This window comes from Drosophila persimilis, unplaced genomic scaffold, assembly GCF_003286085.1.
Source record: "Drosophila persimilis strain 14011-0111.01,24,50 unplaced genomic scaffold, DperRS2 tig00000002-arrow-pilon, whole genome shotgun sequence".
In the NCBI taxonomy this organism is placed as follows: domain Eukaryota; kingdom Metazoa; phylum Arthropoda; class Insecta; order Diptera; family Drosophilidae; genus Drosophila; species Drosophila persimilis.
The window spans coordinates 3,607,023-3,629,234 of NW_020825289.1; the positions used below are offsets into that span (position 1 = coordinate 3,607,023).

The window sequence follows — 22,212 nt, forward strand, 5'->3', positions numbered from 1 at the left end:
ATAAGTTCAACTTCATTAGCAGCCACCCAGCCGAGGCTCTTCGTCCAGCTACATCGAGTTTTCACTAACAGCAAAAGTTGCCAACTGGCGGAAAAGTTTATGATCTGACCTCGACAGCGAGGGAAGAGAGAAAGAAAGATAAAGAAAAAGAGTAAGGAAGGAGTAAAGGCCACTTGTTAGTGACAACAGGTTCACATTTAGCACGCGCCACTGTCACTATCACTACCACTGCTGCTCTTTAGCCGTGTCTGTATCTCTAAGATACATTTAATTAATATTTGATACCGCCCAGAGCCCGGGCAGACCAGGCAGACTAAGTGCAGGCTATCTGCGATTGACGCGTTCTATATACGTTTTCTGGCCATTGGCTCTGATTAGATTCAGCTCGAATCGGAATCGGTGCGCGCTGGTTTGCACCCGACCATCCCGATTAGTTGACCAACACTTCACCGGACCCTTGGGCTGCCCAACTTTCGAGTTTAATTAAAAACTTTGGTCCGACATGAACAACTTACTAGAGGAATTATGTCAACTTCGAGAGCGAGGCATTTCCTGGGTTGACGGCTTGGCTTTAATCGTCTTGAGACTGTTGTGTCCTATTCTCTCCACAAACTGCCTTCCAGTTACAAATTAAGCTACATTAAATTGCAATAAATCAAAAATAAATTCAAATCAGACAACAAAAGCCCACGAAAAAGTTCTGAGCAAACCTCTGACTCGCACCGCGAACTTTTCCTTTGTCCGAGCAGTGGGCCGTGCCACATTAGGCGCAAACTTTCGCGGATTGAGAGCGACTCAAACACAAAGTTACAGCTGACCCGAGTCGCACTGAGAATTATTGAACCACGGCGACTATTGTCCGACTATTATGCATGCGAGGGGCAAGGAGGAGGAGGTGGAAATGTCAAGTGAGACGAGCCACTGACACTGCCACAACGTCAACGACAACAACAACAAAGCAGCAGGAGTGTTCGGGGAAGCAGCAATTGAAATAGCAGCTGCCACAAAGGCATCCGAGACAGCAGCTATACTCGTAGTTACAGCTACGGAAGGAGAAGAAACAACATCAGCATCACAAGCCGCATGAGCTGTGGCTGCAAAACAGCAGTGTCCCAAATAACAAAAGCAACAATAACTGAAGCTACCTCAAGCATTGGAGGCAACAATAACAGAAGAAGAAACTCCAGCAAACGCGATCTCCACGGTCACTGCAGTTTATGGGTAGATGGGAAGATTCCATGATTTCGCACGGGACATTCGTGATCATTTCAAAGAATAGGACAAAACAAAAGTTTTTATTCTGCCACACATGTATCTCTTAATTAGCTCTTTAATTTGTGCTAAAAAACAAGCTATTTTATGTGTCAATTTGAATGTGAGTAAGACCTAGAAGAAAGCTGTTCCGAACTCATAAGATGGTATACTTATGTATTCTAGATCAGCATCCCTATTTCTCAGGGAGTATAAAAGCTAGAGCGACCACATTTCGTATCCTGACTCCTGTGGTATCACATAGATAAAATGGTGTTTAAAACTAACAACAAAATTTAACAAAAAATGTAAACAGATAAAATCGAATTTATAAAAATCTCCCAAAAGGTTCGTCCGATTAATATGTACTGTACGATTAAAATACTGGCAGGTCAGAGTACCTCGTATACAGAAGAGCCGCGGCCCTAGCCGCATCTCACAATGTTCCCGCTGGTTTTAAATTAAATTTTAAGCATATTGTCATATTGTGGAATAATATCTCTCTTACAGGAGATAATAATATAGAAAAAAATGACTATAAAATACCAAACAAAATACCAAACAGATTAACTATTTCTGATTTGTATAGGATTTCACATCCAAGTTAATGGCAAGTTAATTATATGGCAATTGGTTAAATTAGTTAAGTTTCAATCAATTTAGAAAATAATACATATATGGAAATATGCTTACTTAATTTGTTGGTATCGGTGGACCGTTCCATGGTAACTTAGTCAAACATATAAATTTGAATTGCAACGACACCATGTATTGTATGTATGTAACGGCAGAAGAAACAGTAGTTACGAGTATTGAATGAAGAAACAAAAGAATACCCATAGTACTAATGAACAAAGGTAGCTGGGCTATCGCATCAGCAATAGAAAATGCTGAAAATACAGCGACAGAACAAACAGCAAGAACAACAACAAAAACAGAAACAACAATAGAGTCGAGAACACCAACAACTTGGCATTTCCATATGAAAGGAGCAACAATTGTCTGAAGGAAAAGTAAATTGCGAATGAAATGGAATATGAAAATCAAACTGCCTCCCAAATTGCCTCTCCCCTCCCCTCCCCAGCCACCCCATGCCGTTTACATTAGAACGGATGGCTGGCTGACAGACAGAGGTGGAGGAACTCTGAATGGCTACAGATATTGGATATTGGACGGTTGACAAGGTGGCGGGGGCAAGCCAATTCGACTCAGGCAGCTGAGGGGCGTGCGTGTGCCCCTTGCCGTGGCATGCCTTTAGACTGGGCTTAGTCAATTGTAAACACATTTTAAACAAAACTCAGCGAGACGTGCGGAAAATTTCAGATATGAAAAGTGAAAAGTGCGCTGCCTAAGCCAATTTGTGTAGCGGCCAATATTCTGGTATTTCACGTACAAGATGAAGAACAAGGGTCGCCAAAACAATGTTATTGATATGAATTGGGCTCGTCCCGCAGACGGCTCGGAAGGAAGTGAAAGTGCGTGAGCAGCCAAGTAATTTGTTGGCTGCTTCGTGCCCTGAAAGCAATAATTCCACGGCTAATTTGAGCATTTTCTGCGGGACGAGTGGACCGGGTGGAAATCCGAAGTGGTGTGGGGTCAATGGGAAATCATAAATAGGAATTAACACTCCACAAGGGCGAATCAAGAGTGCAAAGAGAGCACACACAAATGCTTTCAGGATAGTTCTTATTAATTCGTGTCGATAGATATCATAAATAACAATTAAGACTTAAAACCAAACTAAATTAAACCGTATTAGGCATCCATTCGTACGTCTGTAACCTCTTCTGAATAAAAGGAAGATTCAACTTCTAATCAATAGGAATAAATTGATTTCTGATGTAGAATTCGATCCTGCTACTTCGTAGTTTGGGGTTTCCCATTCAGTTTGTACACAAAGGCTATTCTGTGCTAATTACTACCTTTTCGGCCCTATTTCAGGCACATCTGTGCAAACACAAATTAGAGAGCCTTTGCGACACTTTCGCAAATACTTTGTCCAATTTTAAAGCACGGGTTTAGCCCACAAACTAACTTGAAATTGGGCAAAACACTCATTTAAAGTAAATTCTGGCTGAGAAATCAGTTCTACTTAATTCACGATATTTCTTGCGAACTGCTGGAACTTTAATAAACAATATGTAGCCTATAAAATGGATTGGCTTGACGTTTTTGTTTTTAATTAAAGCCAGCTTACTCTGCACCATTCCCAACGCTCTAATTGGCATAGAAAATATTTGTGGAAAATCTTGTTTCCTAGCAACAAACAGAAAAACGGTAAACAGGAAATAATCAAATTTTGGGTAGAGCACGCCTCAAATGAAATTATTGTTGGAATTATTTGAAGAGCCTAGCCAGACCGAGCGACGGAAAAGCAAATTCCCACTTCCCAAAAGAAAGTTGCTACCAAAACAATAGCAATATAAAAGAAATTTGCAGTTATGCCCCTCCAACCCCTCCAAAAAACCCCGAGACCGAAATCTCGGGGAAAAGTTGTTGAAATCAAAGTACGAGTACATAAGCAGAACAACAAATAAGCGCCATTAAAATACGAATATTCGTATTTTCTTTTGGGGCCAGCTCTCGCTTTGGCCAAATGACAAAGTTAAATAAGGCAAAGAGAGGGGTGGCTGGGGACAGGGCGTAGCTGTGGGGTTGATATAGCTTGTTGGCAAGACTGTCACACTTTGAAAAGGATACAGCACATGAAATGTGGCTTTGAGCTGCTACTCTTATTGTAATACCCTCTCAGAGGTATTATGATTTTGGGAAGATACTTTCAATGCAGAGGAGGACCAAAAGCCTAATTGGTGGGCCGACGGAGTTCGATAAATAAATCGATTTTAAATAAGTAAAATAATTGTTAAGTACAGTACATACAAGCACTCCGAGAAAAGAACCATGGCGTAGTCAAAAATTAAATTAAATATTCGATTTTTGAATACAAACAAACTGAAATTAAATGGAATTCACTGCGACTTAAACGTAAATGTAACAAGGAGTGGCCAAGCCGGCCCTTTGCAGGAGCAGTGGCTAGCAACGGGGAACAGCAGATAAACAGCTGTAACAGCAGAACGAGATGAACAGCAGATGAAGAGCAGATAGGCAGCAACGGTAGAGGGAGAGGGAGAGCACAGCAGGAACGAAAAGGAACAGCAAAAAGAGTTGTAGAAAGAGAATGAAAATGTAACTTGCATTCACCAGCCGATCGCGATTTAATGTCATCGATAAGCTACGTACATTTACTTTTTAGCTTAATATGTTAATTTGAATACGAAATATATTTACTTTAAATATGAAATATATTTATTTTAAATATTAAATTTATTTACTTGTACTTTTTTATTCATATTTTTATTAATTTACTAAATTGGATATAATACCTTTTTTATCTACGAAATCTGTATAATATAAGTAAGAAATACTTTTAAATCATTCTTAAATATTGATTTTTTCACAATTTCCACCCTTTGTGCAGATCTATTGGTATAAACGAGTATGAAAACCTAAGTGTAAATATACAAATTTCGGACACATTTGTCGGGGTGCATGTGATTAACTCATTCACCCACACTGTATTTATCACCCACAGTATCTGAAACTTCGAAGCCACTTTTGGCGGAGGGTATACGTGTGAATGTACATGTGTGTCGTCTGGCTTCGGTAAGCACATCTGAGTAGACCGCAAGACAGTCTTAAAAGAACAAATAACAACAAAGTCCATTCCCCCCTTACCACTCCATCGCCTTCTTAAGGCCCACCCTTGCCCCAGAAACATGCAAATTTCCATGCGAACAAATTGTGCAATTGTTGCTGAGAGGAAACGAGAACCAGGCATTTAACACGTGTGGCACGTATTTCATTTTAGAGGCAAGCGAATACTGTGGTGAACACTGGCCCAGCTCGAGCCAAGTCGAGCTGAGTTTTCCATTTTTCCGAGTAGCAACGAACCTTGGGGCTGGCCGCAGCGAAAGCAGGACAAAGGTCGGCTGGTGGTGAAGGGGTTTTGGCAAAAAAGATGAACATGCCACCATCAGGAGGCTCATAAAGGCAAGGCAAGAATGTGCCACAAAGCCCCAGTCCAGCAATGCACTTTAAGGCCCACCCGCCCCCAGGACTACGGCATTTTAAAACTTCATTTTCCCGTCTGACTAAGCTAAGGCCCTATCTCTGGCTTTCCCTTTATTTTTATTTGGCATGGTTCTTCGTGGCCGGTTTATAAATTATTCCAATCCATTAGGACCCGGCTTTCACGCTGTTTTGAATCTGGAGGCAACTGGAAAATGTGTGGAAAATATATAAACCACTTGTACTCGTAATCTGCAACAACATTCGGATTGCTCTCGCCAGCTATTAGACACAGCTCACCCACACATGGCCCTCGCATACGCACACGTACCGAGTACCATGAGGGCCCACATATACACCCACACAGGCAAGCGCATAAACGCCATTGGAACTTCTCTCGCTGGGCTATTCCTTATTTACAGTTTGTATTTATTTGAAATATGAGCTACTTGCCAGAGAACTCACCAGATAAATCAGCAGAAACGTTTTCGAGCCGTACCCTAGAAGACTGTCAGTTGGCATTATGTCGGACAACAAAAGATTCTCGATTGCGATACATTCCTCGGACCTCAAGTGTAGAGGCTGTAGAGAGCGAGAGAGTATGGCAAAATGTGAATTAAGTAAAAAAATCTCTAATGGATGTGGGCCGACTGTGTATTCAGTTAAGCACCAAACAAACTGAATTTGTTTATGAATAAATCTCTGGCTAGGCTAGAGAAATTACGGACTTGGGAAATCAAATTTTTGGGTGTACGAACTTTTGAAGTCGGAATTAGACAAAAATTTACGATCTTTCAAGACGCCTTTTTAAGAATCATATTTCGACATAAACTGAGCAATCCATAGATTAGTAAATAAAATAGGCAATAATAAGCAGTTTAAAGATTTATAATCCCCAAGGCTACCCTATATTTCTACATTTTAGTTCATATTTGGACTCATTTGGGTTCCTTTGGGCTTTTGGTACATTTTTTTTTCCTTTAAATGGAGTTAAAGTTTTTCAATAGTGTCGGTTTCTGTACAATCCAATTCCTGGCACAGATATTGCACATGATACCCGTAGACGGTTTAAAAATGCGTCCTGAAATATTAAGCTTAATTATTTATTATTTAATATCATTGATAAATTTCTTTTAAATTAATTTTTGTATTGGATGTCTCAACGCTGAATCTTGGGGTAATAATGTTGATTTGTTATTCAACTGAGTATCTAAAAATGTTGGCTGTTGTGTTATGCCATATTCGTTTGAAATCCTTTAAATCAATTCATTCAATTTATTTCACCATTTCCTTCTATTCAAACGTGTTAGTGCATTTTTATTTTCCTTGCCAATCTTTGGTCTTTTCTCGAATAATGAATAAATTTCAATTCGTAAAAACGGTTACACGAAATAAATGTGCACCTTAATGCATGGGATTCATATTTATAAGCCCAGCAACCGACTCATGCCGTAATCCACAACAGAAACAGAAATTGGAAACACATAAATTGCCTTTATGCTCCGTCATTCGATTTGCAACAAAAGCGGGCCAAATCGGAAAACGTTTCAATGCATTGTTTCAGTGAAATCCCAATGAATATCCAACGGCTTGTGCAGGGCCAACGTGAAACACCCATGGCTTGAGGAGAGTGGGAGGCAGAGGCAGCCACTACAACAATATTTTTTTAGGCAGATGCCGGCACGGAAATATTTCCGTATTTTAAAAATGTTAAAAGCTTGCTGGCCAAATCCCATCATCCGTAAAGTGCAGCCATGAAAAGCTAGCACTAGCAGAGACAGCCACTAGATGTGTTTCTGCCGAAATGCCATATAAAGCGATTTCAACACGAACTCTTTAAGCAGACCAAAATTTGATTTATGCTCTATTTGGCTGCTTTCATTTGGCACTTTATAGGGGCCCCGTACTTCTTTCAAATCAACAATTGATGCTGTTGTTTGTTTAAAAACGGCCAACGGAAATCAAAGAGAAATTTCCGCATAAATCAGGTCAAGAGCACTCTGCAAAGGGAAGCGCAGATATGTGTTTGCCACAGGCAGCATCCTATGATTAATGGGCCCAATAAATTATTTGTGCAACTATTGAAAAAACACCACTAGTACAAGACGCCGTCAGTTTAGTTCGGCCTGAATAGAGATACCATACCCTATCCGGGGGTTCTGTTCCGTACCGCTGAGCTCTGAGCTTCGATCCAGCTTTGACAGCCGGCGAATGGGAAATCAACGAACAAACATTTCATTACTCATACGTCGTGTGGTCCGTCCGTACACAAAGAGGAAAAACCATCGGGGGGAAAATATTGTGACATATGCAGGCGGCACGATTTCGCTTGGCTTCGTTTTTTAATACGAAACTGACGAACCGTCACCATCGAAAACATTTTCCGAACAGAGTTTTTCACAGTGCCCTTCACAGTGGCGGGGTCCACGGCACTTCACAGCTGAGTGCTAAAATAGATGCCGTACACATGTAAAGCTGTACCACACATACAGACCTTGTACGACACACTACAGTGAAACACATTTTCCTGTTTTTACGAGTCCGCTCTGCTCGTTTCCCCCTGCTCCTTGGCGCTGTTTTTATTGCAGTTTCCTCTCTTTCTGTTCGCTTTTATCAAATGCAATTTACGGATCCCCTCGCATCGGACATTAGCGCACGGTCGAAGTCGAGTCAAGCTTACTTAACGCTCCACAGATGCTTCGACTGCTCCTTTCTGCACCTTCCCCTTCGCTATCATTGTGCAGCTTTTTTCCGGCTCTTTTTCGCCTATGGCACTTTCCGCACGTTTTTTTTTTATTGCTAATTTCTGTTATTGCCAACGTTTTGCGTGAGTTTCGCGCATTGTCGTAAAATATTTTTATGATCACAGAAGGGCCACCACCGCCCACACCCACTCCAGTAGGTGTGAGTGCCTTGCCTCGATGTAGGCGTCGTAGAGCAGCTAGAAAGATTGCTACTCCTCTGCTTCTGTCTATCAAAAAACACCAATACTTATCTTAAGATACACTTCCAACTCGGATCTCTCACTTTTTCAGTTCATCAATTACATATGTTTCCAACTAAATTTTGTCATATTTTTCCACATTCCAATCAAACAAATCGCTCATTCATTGGAGCACTGGAGGCAGGGCCAAGTCAATTGCTCAGGTCGCGTGGCATCGTTAAACTTAAGTGGTCCCTTGCCCCTTTTCCGCTCTCGCCATCTGTTTTATGGCTATAGCCAGTTAATAACCAAATTTGTCTGCTCAGCTTTGGCTTTGGCATTAAACTGAAATACCTTCAGATGGGTGAAGCCACAACAGAACTTAAGAGCAGAACAGAGCTAAGCAGCGTTGAGTGATGTGATGCGATTTCATGTAATTTCTCTAATAAATATAAAACTCTTATTATTTATCCCTGTGCCATAATAGCCAGGGAAGGAGAAAAGTACAGGAGAATAAAGGGAAAACGTTTCTGGCAGCTGTCATAAAAACGCTCTTAGATCGATGCCAGCGAAAGTGTTGTGCACCCAAAATGCATTCAGCTTTCCATTGCCACTCGCCCCCTTCTTTGGTGCTCAAACAATTTGCAATTTCGTATTATATGCTGTTCGTTCAGAAACGGTTCTATAGATGTACTGATGTTGCTGTTGTCACATCTGATTTTGAGTGCAGGCAGCAATTTGCCTAAACGATAAGAGTACAGTCAGTCAGGGAGTGCACGATTGGGAAGTGGAGGAGTGTGAGCTTTTTGGGAACTCAATTGAGTGTGGCACAGTGTGTTCCCTGCTGCTCCTACGAACCGGATACGCCTGATTGCCGCTGGGTTTTCATTTGACTCTCCTGCCCCACTCGAAATCAAACATCTCTACTCCTTGGGGTCCAAAGAAATACTGGGGGCTGGCCATCAGTTTGGCCATTGTTTGTTTCAGCCTGAGTGCATACTTGTAGCAGGACCAATAGCAGCCACACCTCTTGATGATAAAATGTTGCATATTTGCACATATTCGCCCAGTGTTTTTATACCCGATACTCAAAATGAGTATTGGGGTATATTAGATTTGTGGTAAAAGTGTGTGTGTAACGTCCAGAAGGAATCGTTTCCGACCCCATAAAGTATATATATTCTTGATCAGCATCAATAGCCAAGTCGATTGAGCCCTGTCTGTCTGTCCGTCTGTCCGTCCGTCTGTCCGTCCCCTTCAGCGCCTAGTGCTCAAAGACTATAAGAGCTAGAGCAACGATGTTTTGGATCCAGACTTCTGTGATATGTCACTGCTACAAAAATATTTCAAAGCTTTGCCCCGCCCACTTCCGCCCCCACAAAGGGCGAAAATCTGTGGCATCCACAATTTCGAAGATACGATATCTTCTAGAGTGCAAAATCTGAACCAGATCGTATAATTATTATAGCCAGAATCAAGAAAACAATTTCATTCTTTCTCGCTCTGTCTCTCTCTAACACACAGGTTTCATGGTCGGTTTTGCCAATTGTAAAATATGAGTTCAAGGATCTCAGAACCCATAAGAGCTAGAGCAACCAAATTTGGTATCCACACTCCTGTGATATCGGACCTTGACCGTTGTGTGTCAAAAATTTCGACACACCCCCTTCCGCCCCCGCAAAGGACGAAAATCTGGGGCAACCACAAATCTCAGAGACTATTAAGGCTAGAGTGACCAAATTTGGTACACACACTCCTTTAAGATGTCACTATAAAACGTATATCTCAGAATTTCGCCCCACCCCTATCCGCCCCAACAAAGGACGAAAATCTGTTGCATCCACAATATTGCAGATTCGAGAAAACTAAAAACGCAGAATCATAGATAATGACCATATCTATCCGGTTGCTGAATTTGGATCAGATCAGATCAGATCATTTTTATAGCCAAAAGGAACAAATCAATTTGCACTGGCTCACGCTCAGATTGATTTTCTGTCTCTCTCGCACGCACTCTTTGTCGTGTCGTTTAATATTAGCGCCGTCTGCCGGAGGAGAGCCATACTGACTTAGTATCGGGTATAACTGTAGAGTTGCGGTGTCCGCAGCAACTCACAACGTTCCCCCTTCTTTTTTTACAAAACTGCTCAAAGCAGCGCATAGATCGAAGCGTGTCACAGATCATGAGCTGCAGGTAGTTTTCGGGGGGACAATCACAATATTTGTTGTTCTTTTATCCTGATGCTGACCAGATGTGTGCAAGATATATATTATTACTGTAATAGAAATAATTGTTTTCTAATACACTTGAAAATAACTAATATAAAAGCCATACAAAAGTTATACAAATTTCAGTTCAATATGCTGCTAAGTACACCAACCTCTGCCCTCTCTGTGTCTCTCCCTTTCCGCACGACTGCTTGCAGGCCAACTATTTTAAATTCCAGCTAATTAAATAATTCAAGATACAAAAAAAGGCACGAGTTTACAAAATAAATGTGTATAGACAATACAGTGCATTATGGGACTTTGAGTCTTCATTTTTTTGTTGATTACTTCGTAAAATAAAAATTATTGAAATAAAATAAAATTGTATTATTTTAAGATAAATATTTTAATCAATCAATAATTTGTCTCAAAATATAAGTAAAACTTGCGACTTAATACCATTTTTAAGTAAATTACTGCATCATTTTTAGATTTACTGCCGCTAAATTTGCTACACTCGACAATCAATAGAAAAACAATTGTTAAAAGGGGAGAATTAAATGCTTTCTTTATGTATTCGTTCTGAAATCCGAAGCAAAAGATACACATATTAATACTAAACCACTACCAGCTTTAAGCAATTATGTCGGTGAAACGCACTGTATCTAGCACCACCCTCAGCAGTTTGAAAACCAATTAAGTTCCGATTCAAACGGGCTGAAAAACGCAAAATACTTATGGGGGCGGGTGGCACAACCACATGCAGTTTGCTGGAAACATTTATGAGCCTTTCAAAAGCAATTTGATGGACTCACGTAACACATTTGCAACTTTTCAGCCCACGCAGCTCCAGTTGAATGCAGCCATGAGTGAGCAGAGCAGCAACAGCAGCAGCAGTGACAGTGGCAGTGGCAGCACCATTGCAGCGATTGCTGAAAGTGCGGCAGAAAGCGGCCCGGACTTCGATGCACTTCGCGCCGCCTGTAGTGCTCGCTTGAACGGGAGCAGCAGCCATCTGTCGGGTGAGTGTTTCAAACTGCAATTTTCATGTCCATTATTCATGAGTAATTTTAAACTTACCATCCCTTCGCCCCCTGCGCTGCCTCAGGACCCAGCCCAGGACCAGAACCCGGACTCGGACCCCGCCCTTTCTGTCCCGGTACCTTTGATGGTTGGCTTTGCTGGCCGGATACGGCCGCCGGCACTTCCGCCTACGAGCTCTGCCCTGACTTCATCACGGGCTTCGATCCAACACGTAAGTACAGCGGGAGCTGGCTGACTGGGCAGGGCAGGTGAATGAATGGTTGTTTATTATGTTCCACAAAGGAACATCCGCTCTGGGGTCAGCTCGGGGATCTACATATGACAGAGAGAAAAAACCAAAAGCCGAAAATGCCCACGGAAATTTGTTTGCGCAAGCAGCCTCGTTTGGAGATGGAATGAGAGACACCACTCCACTCCTCTGCACAGGACGCTGCTCATCTTCAGATTCATACACATTTTCATATGAATACAAATTAATGTACTTGTATAAATATATGTACGCTCCCAGCCAGGTCAAATCAATTGGAAAGTTCTTATGTTTGTGCTTTGATTTCGTGTCGTATGGAAACATAATTTGCTCAGAGGAGGAGACTAAGCCTCAGCTCCTGGGGCCACTAAATTATCCAAGGAGCAGGAGAAAAATGCTAAAATGTTTTCGCCTGATTTGCCACACAATTTTCTTGTGTGCCCTCAGTATATTCTCAGTGGGCTCTCAGTTATGTGTGTGTGGCTTCTAAACGGAGCTGAGGCCGAGTCGGATGACTGGAGAAATTTAAATTAAAGCTTGAAAGAGCTGACATTATTACCAGGCTTACTCTTTAATGCTGAGGGAATATTATGAGCACAGATAAAAAGGTGCTGGCTATGTCTTGGCCCCCTGATGAGACAACAGAAGGATAGAAAGAAGTTTCATTCAAACAAATAGTTTTGTCGACTCATTCCTGAACCATTACGCGACAGAGGCTGCACGCATAAAATCCACATCTGTCTGGCACACAATGTGGCATTTAATAAGTAATTAGCAAATGAGTGCTTCATGAATCATTCAAGCGATTTCAAACAAATAGCACACATTATTATGCATGGCTAATTATAATTGGCTCGAACATTGCGAAAAAGAAACATAAAAACAAATAGAAAAAGAGATGAAGCGGCTAGAAAAATTGACTTGAATAATGAAAATATCAAAAAGTGTATAAATATTGGAAGTAATTTATGGAATAAATCATTTGCCGTGCGCTCCATGTCAATTTGCATTTATCGCAGCTGCGTAATGTGGGGCATGCCAACAACATCCAACATGCCACAAGCCGCATACACTTCCCTGTGCCGCCTGACCGGCGCAAACGCACCCCCCACTGTGGCCGTGACCAGGACAACACTAAAATAGCAAAAGTTGAATGACTTTTTTGCGACTGTGTCAAATTTTTTTGTCAGGGAAGGAAGCCAACCGAAGGCCAAGAGGCAGAGGGTAAAGAAAAAGCTACTTTCACTACATTTAGCCTGTGGTAGCCTTGCCGCCCCGACACTCTGCCACGCCTTCCGGGGTCGTCGCAAGCTTGTACAAGATTATGTGCTCTGGCACTGCGTCGCCATTAACTTTTATGGCACTTCCGGTCGACGGATGTCGATGTGGTGCTGCGCTCAGCCGGGCCGAGCCGAGCTGAGCTGAGCCGTGCTCTGCGGCAGCGGCTACTTATCTGCCACACTGAGCAGAGCAGAGCGGAGCGTATACGTGATTTTCAACGTCTGCGTGCTAACTGGCGATAAATGAGCTTGGCCAAAGATCAGCGTACAAACAAAGCGAGCAAAATACCGAACAAAAGGACAGAAAATCCAAATACGAAATTCCTTTCTGGCTTTAACAGAGGTACATATGCAATCCAAATTGGCCGCACTTGCCACAACAATTGGGATTGGAAGTGCCACTCGAACAGCAAGTGAAATTCCTTCTCGTTCCTGTCGTACACATGCCACAAGCAAAACAAACTTTGTGACGAATTCTGAAATTGATTTTGGTTTACACAGTTATGGAAATAGTTCCTTTCAACAAATAAAATACCAGAATACATGGGCTTTATGCTGCCGATAATCTACAATATCAGTTGGATTGCGGTCTACGACATTGGTGGGAAGGGAAAAGTATAATGATGAATGCCATTTGATGCACTTGTCAGATGGAAATGTACACAAAAGTACGTGTTTATTCGATGCAAAGTCCACGAAAGCCTGCACTATTTACCCAAGAGTTAGTCGTAGAATAGCAAATTGGTTAAAGTAAATATGTACGTTGAATGCAACAAATTGTATATATGTACATAAAACATTGTGGAATGCTCGGGAAATTGTATTGCTATTGCCAGTTCTTGGTAAGCTGTCCAGTTCTGTATAGATTTTTTATCGGTTGATATATGCGGATGGTGTTCCAGTTATATTCCGTTTCTGTTAGGATATGTTTTAAAATGTTATTAGCCCCCAATTATCTGTAAGCCCTTCACATAGCTCCTGAAAGAGTTTCCGTCAGCACAGGTTTCTTTTCTAGTCTTGAGTGCAGTGGAGGTTTAAAATATTTAATGAGGGAAAATACATTTCCCTCTCATTTCTCGTCACAGGATATGCTCACAAGGAGTGCGGCAGCGATGGGGAGTGGTTCAAGCATCCGCTGAACAACAAGACCTGGTCGAACTACACGACCTGCGTGAATCTCGATGACCTCGAGGTGAGTCGATCCACTTGATTTACTGACAAAAAACTGATAAATCAGCAAAACGCACTAACCCACACCGCCTCGCCCTCGCCCTCACCAGTGGAAGCACAACGTGAATCTGATCTATGAGGTCGGCTACGGCATCTCTCTTCTGGCCATCCTACTCTCGCTGGCCATACTCGGATATTTCAAGTAAGTAAGCCACAGGTCATCCTCGCCCTCAGTCTCAGCCTCGACCATATTCGACCTCCACATCCATTTATACTTAATCTTTGCCCCAACTTTAACGGCGGCAGCCCAGCATGGAAAACCACTCAGGGCTAATGAGGTGCTCTTGCCGTTGCCATTGCCGTTGTCATTGCCGTTTCTGGATATGGCATGAACGCTGGGGCTCTTGGCGCCGCACAAAAATATCCTGGCAAACAAATGCGCCAATGACTTAATCATCTGTGCACTCTCTTAAAACGGAACAATTGGTGTCGGAAATGAGAAAATACTTGGTCTTCTTTTCCCTCACTCGCCACATTCTTTCTCTATCTCTATCTCTCTCTCTCTCTCTCTCTCTCTCTCTCTCTCTCTCTCTCTCTCTCTTTCTCTCTATCTATCTGTCTGTCAATCCATCGAACTGGATTGTGTCTACTTCAAGCAGGATATCGATTAATTTCCCAGTGTCTGCAGCACAATTAGTGCGCTTGGTTTGTTTATCACCAGCTCGGGCAGATAGAGATAGATATAGCGATGGAGATGGAGATGGAGATAGAGATAGAGATAGAGAAACCGAAAAATACAGACAGAGCACCGACTGGCTAAAGTGTTTTAAATTGTGTCCCAAGGGCAAATGCACGAGAGCCAGCAACGTGTGGGAATTTGGGCGGACACAATTAAAAGTTTAATGACCAAAAGAACGCAGAGATCGAGCTCACACACAGAGAACAGAACTTGAATGAAAAACCCCAGGAATTTAATTAAAAAATGTTTAGGGAAATCAATTGAAAGGATAAATCACACATGTAGCAATGGGATGATAATCGAAACAAAAGCTTGTCACAAGGGGAAGTCCTCTCCTCTGAAGAAATTATTATTTCAGGAAGATATCAAAGATCAAAGATATTTTGGCTTGCAATTCTCTGTAAGTTAAACTGACAATCGCCAAAGAAAATTGTAAACAAAATAAAAGCGCTTGATATTATAAAGGTACCAAGCACTCAACGATACCGATTTCTAATAGGCCACACAAATTATGTGTCACATGAAAAATAGCTTTGTAAAAAGAGAAAAACACATAAATATATTAATTAAGTAGTCGGTTTTTAAACACAGTATTTTCGATAGGGCCAAATTTATTCCAAATATGAATATAGTAAGATATTTTCTTTTCTTGAGTCAAATATTTTGTTGCACAATTGAAAATCTGCAAAAATTAAAGTTTCGGAACTTTTCCTTCTTTCCGAAGACGTCACTGTTTTTGAACTTATAGGAATTAAATTATTGCTTGTTTTCTTAAACAAGAGATTAATATGGCATGAACCGAACATTCCGAACCTTCCTCTGGGTTGCATTGAAATGCAGCTTGACCGCAAACAAGCAACAGACGACATACTGAACAGTTGGACAAGCTATCAGATATATATCTGAACTTTGCTTTTTGGTCCCTCTTCGTTCCCCCGTCCAAGACCTCCTCTCAGGCGATATGCATAACGTGTTTTGGAAATTTATGCAAAAAACAAAGAGATGAAGATGAAAATTGCATTTTGGGCCAATTCCAGTGGAATAACAATCGATGAAATGCCAGTGAATGCTGAAGCCAATGCCAATGCTGATTTATTCAAATATTTGTATTCTTTTTGCACAGAACTCTGAAATGCGCCCGCATCACGCTGCACATGAATCTGTTCGCCTCGTTTGCGGCCAACAACTCGTTGTGGCTCCTCTGGTATCTGATGGTGATGCCCAACACGGAGCTCCTGCAGGACAGTCCGGTAAGCTGGCACCCACTCTTGAATGTCTGCACATTAACTTCTCCTGCTTCTTCCCAGGCCCGCTGCGTCGCCTTGCACATCAATCTGCACTACTTCCTGCTGACCAACTACTCGTGGATGCTGTGCGAGGGCTTCTATCTGCACACAGTGCTCGTGTCCGCGTTCATTTCCGAGAAGAGGCTTGTCAAATGGCTGATCGCTTTCGGATGGGGCTCACCGGCCGTTGTCATATTCGTCTACAGCCTGGCCCGAGGTCTGGGCGGCTCCGCCGAGCAGAAGATACAGTAAGTGAATGAACGTATGTGATGAGTGTGCTGGGAATAAGGAATCAGTTTAGCTCCCGCCCCTTGTACATCACTTGCTAATCGAATCGCATTTGCAATTCCATAACTCTACCCCCTTCCTGTAGCTGCTGGATGAGCCCCACTGACTATGACAACATTCTGGTGGTGCCCGTTTGCATATCGATGTTCCTCAACCTGCTGTTCCTGTGCAATATTGTGCGCGTGGTGCTCCTAAAGCTTAATGCCCCGGCCAGCATCCAGGGCAGCTGCGGCCCATCGCGGACTGTCCTGCAGGCGTTTCGGTACGTTTTTGTTTGCTCTTTTTTTGTGGAGTGCCGCCAAACTCAAACTCAATAAGTGGGGAAAACTCTGAAAACAAAGCGGGAAAGCTACAGTCGACTCTCCACTGGCCCTCGGGGCGTATGCGTAATTATATTTTCATCCACTTCTTTTATTTACCCGAAGCGGAGGCCATTCCTGTCATCTGTGCTCTCTTATTGCTTATTCGTTTTGCACTTGGAAGTTTTCCTCATTTTACATTTTAGATTACGCATACGCCGCGTTGGCTTGCATGTTAATACATTCCCTCTCCGACGAAAGGCGAAAAAACAAGGCATTATACAGCCCTCTTTTTTGCTCCTTTTGCTCCTGCAGAGCCACGCTACTACTGGTTCCACTGCTTGGCCTCCAGTACATCGTCACCCCGTTTCGTCCTGCGCCAGGACATCCCTGGGAGAATACATACGAAATCATCTCAGCGTTTACGGCGTCATTCCAAGTAAGTAAAATGTTTTCCCATTCTTGGTTCCGCTTTTTCGGCTGCTTTTGTTTTTCTGCCATTCTGGCATTAAAATGATTTTACGACTGCGAGCGGGGCTAAAAAGTTATGTTCTGGATGTTAGTTCAGCCCGTGGGTGTGGTGTGGCGGTGTGGGTTGCCATGGATCGGCGACTCCATAGCCACATGCTGGCCACAGCCACAAATTGAGAATGCAAATAAGCCGACTCTGGCAGGGCTTCATACAGGAATTACTAATATGCCAAGACCCCAGCGGACATACCCGAAGCTCCACGCAGCTCATTAGGCTTTAGCGGAGGGGACTACAGAAAATCAATAGGGAAATGCGGAATTTCCTCCATTGGTATTTCCCCGAGCTGCAGCTTATTAAATTTCTGGCAGAGATTGAAATATCCTGCTGCTCCAACGCCGTTGCCTGCCAGCAAAAAGCGTATAAAATGCATTCCCGTATTGTTGGCATAGACGTAACTCCCAAGATTGTCTCTCAATGGGGTTTAAAAGCAGCATTTATTATCGAGTAAGACCAAAGGGAACCAGACATTGCTTCTCTGAGTCTGCTCTCTCGTGCATTAGCATCATTAGTTGAGTGCACGGATTATATTTACCAATAACTTTCTATTACCAGAGCTTTGAAGATTTTCAAAGACAAAGCTCATCTCATTTCGAACATCAAAGGGGAGCTACAGAACGTTATCCGCTGGTCTTATGACCGCTATGAAACGAGCAGCAAATGAAAAAAACTGTCATGGCTATGATATACATATGAGCCAGAAGAGGTTTACATCCCTTTCATACTTCTTTTGGCCATGGTTGTAACTCAAAGAAGGAAGATATTCCGTCCCTTTAAAGTAGATAAATGTATTTATTCTTTAACAACAGCAGAAACTCGTTCCCAGGAAAAATCAAAAATTATTCAACAATTTTAAAGCCCCAAATCTATCAAGAAAATCGGTTTAGTTCACAGCGGAAATGTGGTGTTGCGTAGTGTAATAGATCGCACTATAATATAAACATTAATACACATAGAAAAATGGCATATAAAAAAAAACACCATTATTTGGATTAAATATTCGGTTTTTAAATACAAACATAGTCAAAATAAAAAGCATGCTCTTTGAGTTGAACATAAATCTATTATGAAGATTTATAAATTTATAAGATTTATTTATAAATAAATAAAAAATTTGTGGGAAATATATACTATATAATAACCTTCTTGAGTTTTCTAACCTAATCCACCGTGGTTTTCAAATTGGTTTGCAGACGGATGTAGTTTTTACGGACTTCAGCAAGGCATTCGATTCTGTGAACCATGCTCTGCTTATTCACAAGCTCTCTTTATTAGGGTTCCCAACGTATCTTCTAGATTGGATTTTGTCCTATCTCTCTAACCGTACTCAACGTGTTTTGTTTTCTAACGTGTTGTCAAATACTGTTAATGTTACTTCAGGTGTGCCTCAGGGAAGTCATCTGGGCCCGCAGCTGTTTATTTTATTTGTGAATGACCTTCCCCAAGTTATAACATACTCTACTACACTAATGTATGCTGATGATGTTAAAATCTGTCTTTCTTACTCTGATTGGTATTTGCACACACGCCTTCAACTTGATCTAAGTGAACTACTATTGTGGTGTTCAACTAATCTTTTTTTTCTGAACCTTTCCAAATGCAAACTTATGACATTTTACCGTCGCGCTCCTCATTTTGTCCCATATGTTCTAGGAAATCATGTCCTTGAGCGAATTTCGAGTTCAAATGACCTCGGAGTCCTTTTTGATCATAAGATGTGTTTTAACACCCATGTAGCTGCAACTGTAAATAAAGCTAAGGGTGTTTTAGCGTTCATCAAGCGTTGGTCCAAGGAGTTTGACGACCCGTACGTTACGAAACAAGTGTACATCTCGTTAGTACGTCCTATATTGGAGTATTGTTCTTGTGTGTGGAGCCCGCAGTATAAAGAGCAGCAGGCTGTTATTGAATCCGTGCAAAAGCAATTTTTAATTTTTGCCCTTCGGAACTTTAACTGGGACTCAGGTAGAATCTTGCCACCCTACCGGTCTAGGCTAAATCTTATTGACCTGCCGTCGTTGCACCATCGCAGAATATGCAATGGTGTAATGTTCGTGCACAAGCTCCTTCTTGGGACTGTTGACTCCCAAACTCTCTTGGGTCAGATTGACTTGGCCGTTCCATCTAGACCTACCCGTACTTTTAGGCCTATCCGTATACCCATATGTAGGTCTAATTATGCTGATCATGAACCTTTTAGGGTTTTATGCCATAATTATAACTCCCTCTGTCAAACCCTATCCCCTGAACTGTCTCTTAAACTTATTGCATGCAATATTTATAATCATTTAAATTTAGCTAACTTTTAACTTATCTTTTTCCGCCTTTAGTAACTAAGTACCATTATTAACAGATAATTTGTTAATTTAATAAATAAATAAATAAATATCTCATCTCAATTTGAAAATATTAAATTTAAATATGAAATATATTTGTTTTAAATTTAAAAGACTAGCTGTTCTCTAGGTAGAGGTGGTTCCCTTGTGGTAAAGTCGGAAAATAATCGTTGAGCAAACACACGGACTAAACAAGCATCTACCATGATCCAAATACGACTGCAATCATCCTTCTTGAAGAACTCTTTATCGAAATATATCAAAATATTTCCATGGGCGAGTGCCAAATATGACTCCAGCCATATGCAACATTGAAATCAGCTTACTGCAAAAAAAGAAAATCTGAGGGGCAAAAATCGACTACCTAAAAAGCACAACATTCCCATTGGCATTAATACAAAATCCCACTAAGCTTCAGTTGCGTTGTTTTTCCAAGAGCTGAAGAACGGCAGCTTGAGCAGGAATCTGTACAACAAAAGTGTCACCTCTTCTTGAGCCGCTTTTGTCAATGTCAATCGATGGTTGACTGATACAAACGTTCGCTCACAAGTTGACTTTTTAAAGTCAGTTTGTGAGTGGCTTTTCCGCCCGACCGCCTTCCACATTTCTCTCTCTCTCTCTCTTTGGCTTATGTTTTGTTTCATGCTATCTGCTTGGCAGATTGCAAAGTTTTACCCACTCCCCACACTGGAACTCTGAGGTTGCATATAATTTGGATTTATTGTGGCTGGCAGCTGTAGGAATGCTTCAAGTCGTAAAAGACTTGCCACAAGTTTTAAGCTACGTAAAGAATATCTAAATAATTTCTGTTGCAAGTGCGGAGGGGAATGCAAAAGCCAGCAGATTCTTGGCCAAAAATGAAAGTGTATTTGTATAAAAGCGCGTTTATTTAGACACAGCAAGAGCGGGGAAAACTGACTGCAATTGGCATTTTGTCAGCTTCAAAACATTTTCCCAGTGCGTCCACCCCGTAATCTCTCCCCCGGTTGAGTCTCTCTTGATCTCTTGGCGAGGGCTCGGAAACATTTTTTATTTAACAGATGTGCAGACAAACACACAAATTTTACTGCAATTGAATTAAAAACTTCCTTTCGACAGGAAGAAAGCAGCAAAAAGCAAATGTCAACCAAAATCATCGTGGTATACGACGATAACTGTCCGAAGTTTCCAGGCTGGAACTTAACATTTTCCCGAGCGATTTGTCTACTTTGCTAATTGGTTTATTTACTTGGCCAACTATGTAAACCAAGCCAAATATGCTGACCATCTTGCATATCCAATAGGAGCACGGAAGTTTTATATATGGTTATGTGGATCTTATTTGGGTGTAAGCTGGTACGGAGTGTTTACACATATCTTTATAATTTGATGAAGGAGTTTTTTGTGGAGTAATGCTGCAATTACAAGACTCTATGTGCAAAATCATTCAAAGATTCCGTCCATATAATTCACACAAAATCGGACTCTTCATTGTCAGTTGGCTACGCCAACATGGACATTTTATTTGAGTGCCAATACTCCCCAACATCCCTGAAACTCATAAACAAGACAAAGAGAGGAGAGGAGGTAGAGTGAATGTACTCTGAATTGCATTTGAATGTACTCCCATGTAGGAGTAGAGTCTATGGCCAGTTTCCTTCAGGACAGGAAAATGAAATAAAAACAATAAAAATTCTATAAAAATGCAAAACCTTGAAATAGCATTGTATTTAAAGGCAAAATAGTTTTAAGTATTCTGATTGTATGCACAAGTGGAGATTCTTAAAATAATATTTTATTTACAGAAAACTACCAGCTTTTAAGAATTAGAAATTTATTGCAAAACAAATACTGCAGGCAGTAAACGAACAGTATCGAATCCCAAGGGGGAATACATGAATTCCATTAGTGAGACCAAAACAAACGAGGGGGAACGATGCTCAGTCAGTATGGCTCTCCTCCGCCGGAAGGAGCTAACATTGAACGAAAAATAGCGTGTGCTAGAGAGACAGAAAATCAGTCAGAACGTGTAGAGCGCTGCGTAACCAGCGATCCGGTCTGATCCAGATTCGGCAGTCTGGTAGATATGGTCATTCTCAATGATTAGTTTGAGGTGGGGCAAAATACACTTGTGCAGGGGCGATATCACAGGATACAAAATTAGGTTGCTCTAGCTCTTAAAGTCTTTGAGCGCTCATATTGACGGCCAGACATACATGGCTATACATCGGCTATTGATGCTGATCAAGAATATATGTACTTCATGGGGTCGGACTTTCTTCTGGACTTTCGCCAAAAATCTAATATACCCATATACTCATATTAGTATCGGATAAATTAAAACAGGGGAGCCCTTCTTTCTGTAGGCCCCTGTAGATTAAGGAAGTTTGATACCGAACGCTGAGGCTTCTGTTAAAAGTAAAATTCTGTGATATTGAAAAAATTACCAATTTTTAAATAAAGCAGATTTGATTGCATAGACGAAATGCCAGCACAACATTCCACTTAATGTGTATATACCTGAAAAGAGCCTCAATGCAAACCCCAATATTGCTGAAAGCCACC

The 22,212-nt window shown here is 41.5% G+C and overlaps 1 protein-coding gene across 3 annotated transcripts in view; it reads left to right on the forward strand.

The window, feature by feature from the left end:
* Positions 1 to 22,212, forward strand: part of LOC6590272 (calcitonin gene-related peptide type 1 receptor) — a 34,655-nt gene that overhangs the window by 10,425 nt on the left and 2,018 nt on the right. For all 3 annotated transcript variants that reach the window (XM_026986670.1, XM_026986669.1, XM_026986672.1), the window contains exons 2-9: positions 11,289 to 11,472; positions 11,559 to 11,705; positions 14,107 to 14,213; positions 14,302 to 14,393; positions 16,054 to 16,180; positions 16,238 to 16,464; positions 16,590 to 16,766; positions 17,119 to 17,242. In XM_026986670.1, the coding sequence (XP_026842471.1) occupies positions 11,316 to 11,472; positions 11,559 to 11,705; positions 14,107 to 14,213; positions 14,302 to 14,393; positions 16,054 to 16,180; positions 16,238 to 16,464; positions 16,590 to 16,766; positions 17,119 to 17,242 (1,158 nt within the window). In that variant the 5' untranslated portion in view covers positions 11,289 to 11,315. The remainder of the gene's footprint in view (positions 1 to 11,288; positions 11,473 to 11,558; positions 11,706 to 14,106; positions 14,214 to 14,301; positions 14,394 to 16,053; positions 16,181 to 16,237; positions 16,465 to 16,589; positions 16,767 to 17,118; positions 17,243 to 22,212) is intronic.